Source organism: Cynoglossus semilaevis, chromosome 1 (genome assembly GCF_000523025.1).
Source record: "Cynoglossus semilaevis isolate Cse_v1.0 chromosome 1, Cse_v1.0, whole genome shotgun sequence".
NCBI lineage: Eukaryota > Metazoa > Chordata > Actinopteri > Pleuronectiformes > Cynoglossidae > Cynoglossus > Cynoglossus semilaevis.
In genome coordinates this window covers 7310744-7317179 of record NC_024307.1, presented here as the reverse complement: position 1 = coordinate 7317179, position 6436 = coordinate 7310744, and the positions used below count along the sequence as shown (strand labels likewise).

Genomic DNA, 6436 nt, shown 5'->3' with positions numbered 1-6436 from the left:
AACACACGGACGTGTCTGCTGCCAGTAACATCTGGAAACACCCGCACGTCCGGTGACTAGAGCTCACAGCCGGTGGAATGTGGAGGGAACAGACTGCACGCACAACTGAAGGAGTCGCTTACTGAGGATGACGCTGGCACAGACCAGAGCGACGCCGCTGGCGATGGTGGAGACGACCACGGCCACGACCAACAACGTAGACATCTGACCCTGCGGAGCCGGACCCTTAGGAGTCGCTGGGAGAAAAGCAGAGGAAGAAGGAGGTCGATAGTTTGCACCAGGAGTATTTCATTTGACTTTATATTGAATCAGTGACGCACACACATGCAATGAATTTCAAACACAGTTTTAGTTCAGGATAAATGAGTTCTCAACGTTCAGTACAGTAAATACAGGGACTAAATAAAAGGTGAAATCTGTAAAGTAAACGTAAGTAACAGTAAACGAAGACACAATCATACATGTGACAATGAAGAAAGGCAAAACGAGAACTGGAGCAGTGTTTATAAAAGTAGCTAAAAGCTAAGAAAAATGTAAACGAGCTAGACAGGTCGATTTAATCCAACAGGGTACAGAAAAGAAGCAAAGAAGTAGCTAATAACTGTCAAAATTTTAAGTATATGATATGTTTTAATAATTGGATGTTTTATGTCTAGAGGTAAGCAGAAAAAAAATCTAAAAGTTCCCAAAGTTTTGCAAATCAAATCAAATATCGCTCAAAGGTAAAAAAAGGATTTCATTTTTGGAGCACAAAAAAAAGTAACAAAATTTACTTCACAATTTAAATAATTTGCAAATAAATGGCGTATATAGCTAGTTAAAAAAACAAGCTAAAGTAAAAAAAAAAGAAGATTAAAAATTAATTTGGTAAAGGCACGTGACAACAACTCAACTAAAGGCCACACAGAAACTGTCAATGTCCTGCGTGAGGACCCAGGACCTTATGTTTTACACCACGAGGTTCAGATTCCTTATTTGTGACATGAAATGATAACATACCAACAGAATCAACGCAGGTGATGTTGTCACTGGCCAGGAGCTGGCCTTCGTCACACAGACACAGGAGGAGGTGCGTCTCCTCGTCTCGTCTGCAGCTCTGCGTCTGACAGTGGCTGCAGTTCAGCTGCACCTTGATCTCACATTCCCCGTGGCTCTCCATGGCTGCACGGACAAAAAAGATGGTGTGTGAACAGACGGATGTGTCTGTGTGTCTGTGTGTGTGCCAGGACAGAACACACAGCCCAGACACAAAGTGTTAGTCTGAAAGAGAGGTCGTTCAGTCTGCAACGTTTAATGACACGGGGGGTGGGGGGGGTAGAAAGTCAGAGAGAAACGTGTCTGACTGAGCCAAGAGACCAAGTTGTTGTCTTTCAAAAACAGTTAAAAACTCATTAATGGCCGACATGTTTGTTGATGATGAGAAATGGTGTGTTTGAGTTGGAATCACGTAACGGACAGAAACTGTCCAATTTCCGTCGGATTAAACACTGAGTTTGAATTCTCAACACTGAACAGATTCAGGAAACAGGGATTAGGAACAGATTCTTCCTTTATAGAAATGATCAGAATTTGGGATTTTTTTTTGTTCCCTAGAATCTAGATTTTTTTTATTAAAGAATTGCACTTTGAATTCAACTATTGCAATTAATTTTTACAGAAACATTTTAAAGTCATAGACTTGTGACTGAAATTCTAAAATGAAATCGTATTTGATGTTTTCCAAATTCAGGGCTAAAAAGACCTTTTTGACTTTGAAGTTCTTATTCTCTGAATTCTTTCTTTTGATGCACCATGAGATCAAAGTTGGACTTTTGACGTTGATCTCTGAAATCAAAACACTGGATTTAAATGAAAATATTTTAAAGTTTGTTTTTTTAAACTTTTCCTTAGAACTCCCAGGTTTAAATCAGATGTTACGTCAGAATTTGGGGGTTAAAAAACACTTCCTTAAAGACACCCTGAGGAGGGAATCTGATTTTTAGCCACACCCCTCCTCTAAAGTTTTTTGATTAGACTTTAAGCTGCAGCAAAATTAAATAATTACTAGAATTTACTACATTCTGAGATCAAAGTTTTGGTTCTGTTTTTCAGCCATAAATGTGAATGTACATTTTCCAAAGGGAGATCGAGGTTCGGATTCTCTTTAAAAAAGTCAGGATAATGATAATGAGTGGCAGTATTCTCAATAAATAAAATAAAATTATATATATATATATATATATAATTAAAAATGTAATAAATATATTTTTATTTGAAATATAAATCTATTAACTAACAAATATTTCAGAAATGTGTGGTCAAATTCCTGTCCTGTGTACACGCAGTAATGTAGGACAAAGTAAACTAAGAAGTACAACCATCAGTGTACTGTGGATGTTGTGCTGAAGTATTTGTGATCAAACTGATGAGCGTGTATTTGTGTGTAATGCAATAATAGAGCGCTTAAAATGATGACTCAATTGAATTAGAGAAAAACAAATTTGTCGAACTCGTGACGATGCGGCCGTTTGTTTTTCCTTTTTTTTTTTAGTGTGTTTCATGTCACAGCCGCAGCCATTGTGTCGGACTGGCAGTGAATGCAGCAGCAGCAACAACAGGATCTTTCACAGCAGAGTGGATCTTTGTCCCGTGCTGCCGAAGGCAACAGGCTGCACGAGGCTGCCAATTAGGCCGTACCACCCCCCCCCCTCCTCCTCCTCCCAAAAACTAATGAGAAGCAGATGGTTGCTGGTAGTTATTCTCACTCGCTCTCTCTCTCTCTCAAACACACACACACACACACACACAACTTACACACACCCACGTCTGGATCAATAGTTTGAAGGTAGTCATAAAAATCCCAATAACTTGGGATTTGAGCTTCACCTTCTGGGTCTCTGTGCCTCCAGATCAATTCACCGCTAAAGTGTTTCATGTCTTTTTTAAAGCCAATGATGCAACTGTTGAGTTTCCAAACCTCAGACGATTACTTCAGTGTTGAGCTAATAAAATATGTACTTCTAAAGCTTTTCTTTTACTAACCCAAACACAGAACTTTTTATGGAGATTGAGCCAATGCTAATGCTAATGCTAATTAGCTGAAGTCAGAAAAACTGTCAACTTGACTTGTTGTGTTGCCGATCATAATATTATTCTATGCCCTTCAATTTTTTGTTACCACCTCTTAATGCCGTGCAAGATGTAATTTTTTTTGCCAAGGCCCAAACCAGAAAGTTAGGTTTCTGTATCAAAGACAGCCTTCATAACTTTTCTCATATGTTATTATCATTTGTTAGCCAGGTGCATGCTAGTTAACGTCATATGGAGCTAAAGAATGAATCATAAAAAGCTTCGAGGCAGACTGCTGTTTCAGATTTCCATGTACACAGATTAAAGCCAGTCAGAAATTAGCTACTCATTAGCCAAGAAAAATCAATTCGCTACGACAGCAATTTAAGACAAAAAAAACAAAAAAACAAAAAAACTCCAAATGTTTTAAATTAGTCCAAAATAAGAGTTGAAGTCTGCTGGTATGCTTTAATTATCTTGTTAGCTAGCAAGAAACCTGGCTAACTTTGCTTTTAATTATCTTGTTTTTTAACCTTTAGCCAATGTTAGCTAGCAAGAAACCTGGCTAACTCAGTCAACATTAACCTTTAACATAATGTGGTTGATGGCAGAATGTTTACTGCTAAAAGCAAAAAAAAACTCTAAGCTTCTTATATGACTTTGAATCAAAAATATTACTAGTCACGGGGTTATTTACTGGTGTAAATAATCCACTACATGTTCATAATTAATAATGCGGTGGAGCTGTGATTCAGACGGGGTCTGACCTGCCAGTGGCTGCAGGAAAATCTCTCCCATTGGATGAACAAACGAGACTCCGTTCTGACCATCGGCGGTGACCTCATCCGTCAGCGCGGCGTCACCTCCTGTTACGCAATCCACAAAGGACATTTTTAAAGATGTTTTTACAGAGATGTTTCCAATACAGTACAACCCTGGCTTGTGGGGGAAAAAAAAAAAACAACAGACGGAATCCGATGGTTGTTATGTCCAGTGGTTTCCAGAAAATTACGAGAAAATATTGACAGTAGGAAAATCATCAAGACAAGTGGTTTTACCTCTGAAGCCTCCTCCTCCACCTCCAGCAGTGCAGGCCCCGCCTCCGCCGCCAAAACCACCAAAGGTTGTCCAATCAAGTTTGGACAGAGCCAACGGACATGACGACCCCCCCTCCGCCCCCTCCACCAGAGACTTCCCTGCTCTGAGGTGTGGACTCTGAGTGTCTTTCCAGCCTCCGCCTCCACCTGGAAACATAGGACAAAAAACTCCATCAAATGAAACACCTAATTCTCCGTCGTCTGTCCAACAGTTAAGTTCTCTCTGCTTCACTCTGCCTGAAACACGGCTGTAGAAACAGGAAACAGTTTTAATGGGAAAAACAGATGAAGATGGAAATGTTTTGATTGTTTGGTTTTAATTGATCTCACGTGGGTTCAGTTGTTGCTGAAATATTCACTCAGATATGTCCATGAAGTCCAGGATATATTTTTTTTAAACGAAGTATTTTCTGTGGTAATGTCTCGTACAGTAAGTCAGGCATGGGCAAACTAAGGCCCGGGGGCCGGATACGGCCCATTCAGCTTTTTAATCCAGCCCACCAAACTATTCCAAATTATATTAATTTATTTAAAAGTTATCATTATACGTCTGCGTTTTCCCTGCAATACTCCCGTTTCCCCAATAGATGGCATAGAAAATGATAAAAGCATTTTAGCCTTTATGCATGACTTTTACATGTCATTTATCTTAGTTTACGCTAACGCTCCATCTCTCTGCTCCTGATCCCCCCCTGTTTAGTTTGAGGACAATTGTGGCTCGTGAGTCAAAACGTTTGCCCTCGTCTGTAGATGATAGGACGACACCTGACTTTACAGTGTGTGGCTGTGTTTCATCAGCTCTGCTCCCTGTGGCAGCTGCTGAGCTGATCGGACATAGAACAAAATTACCAGCAGAGACATGTGGTTAGAGAAAGAATGCAGGGATGTTGAGCCAGCAGATCAGTTCTGGTGAACATCAGTGTCCAAGAAGGAAATCAACTTTTCCAAGAAAAGTTCCTGTGATTCATGATCATGACTGTGTATCAAAGTTGAAACAAGAAGTTCCACTTTATCAAAGGTAATAAATAAATAAATAAAATCATCTTTTTAAAAAAGGAGGAGGGGGAGCAGTGGTGGATTAGTGGTTAAGGAAGCGGACTTGGGTCCGGAAGGTTTCAGGTTCGAGTCCACCAGCTGCCAAGTTACCACCATCCCCACACACTGCTGTCCACTGTTCACTTTGGTGATGGGTTAAAAACAGAGGTCACATTTGGTTGTGTGCTGTGTCACAGTGACAGTGAGTTCACTTTGCTCTTCAATAAAAGGTTGAACAGTGTGATATGATAAACTCCTCTCCAGTTTGACAAAAGTTCTTCAAAATGTCCAGATTTCCCTGTGCATTTTGTACATACATTATGGTAAAACAGCATTAGAAAACTTATCTCTTTGTCTTGTTTTTCAATGTCGAGTCAACAATTTAATCTGTTGACTCCAAACAGAGTGGGAATTGATTAACGTCGTCTAAATTATTTAGAAATGAGTCCAAATTGCATTAACATCAACACACAAAGAAGAGTCTTGTTAGGAAAAAAATGCTAAAATGTGCAGCCTAAAAAAACCCAACAGCATATTGAATATTTTATACAAAATTACGTATATTTTCAAGTTAGGAGCATCCAGGAAAAGGGTTTAATAATTATTATCTTAACATTAGCCTCCACAAGCTAAGAGTAAGCGAAAACATAAAAAAAAAAAGGAATTCAAACATTTAAATCAAATCTAGACAGAAAGATTGTCTAAACAGCTAAAAGCTTACTAAACCTAACAAAATCTGACCAGGTTTCCTAAAACCTATCTAGATAAAGGTGCATTAAGAAATAACTTACTAAACAAAATCTGACTCTATATAATCTGATCTAGATAAAGGTGCATTAAGAAATAAATCACAAAGTATTTGTCAAGGTACATGCATAATACTGCACCAGAAAACAAATTAAACAGCAAATCAGTTTTCAGTCTGAAAATAATCTCTGTTTTTTTTGTGTTATTTTCTTGTGTTGATAGTTAATTAAAAAATACTAAGAAAACAAATCAGAGCCCACATCCTGGTAGTTAGTTAAAAAATAAAACAAGTAAAAAAGAAAACAAATCAGAGCCCACATCCTGTTGCATGTTTCTCTCAGACTTTGGTGAAAATCACTCTGTTCCCTCCACGACGGAGAGCAGAGGCCTGTGATCAATGATCTTTGTCCAAAACTGTTGTTATGTTAGAGCAGTGAAAACCATTTTCAGCCTTGTCGCTTCAAACATGTCCATCAACCATACACACAGCTCTGGTGCATGTCCTCCAC

At 38.9% G+C, this 6436-nt stretch overlaps 1 protein-coding gene across 1 annotated transcript in view; it reads right to left on the bottom strand.

Moving 5' to 3' along the window:
• The window catches only part of ltk (leukocyte receptor tyrosine kinase), a 46324-nt gene that overhangs the window by 10210 nt on the left and 29678 nt on the right, over positions 1-6436 (bottom strand). Inside the window, exons 16-19 of the mRNA XM_025060087.1 lie at positions 4107-4292; positions 3816-3914; positions 1000-1161; positions 123-236 (exon numbers count right to left, since the gene is read on the bottom strand). Of these exons, the coding sequence (XP_024915855.1) occupies positions 123-236; positions 1000-1161; positions 3816-3914; positions 4107-4292 (561 nt within the window). The remainder of the gene's footprint in view (positions 1-122; positions 237-999; positions 1162-3815; positions 3915-4106; positions 4293-6436) is intronic.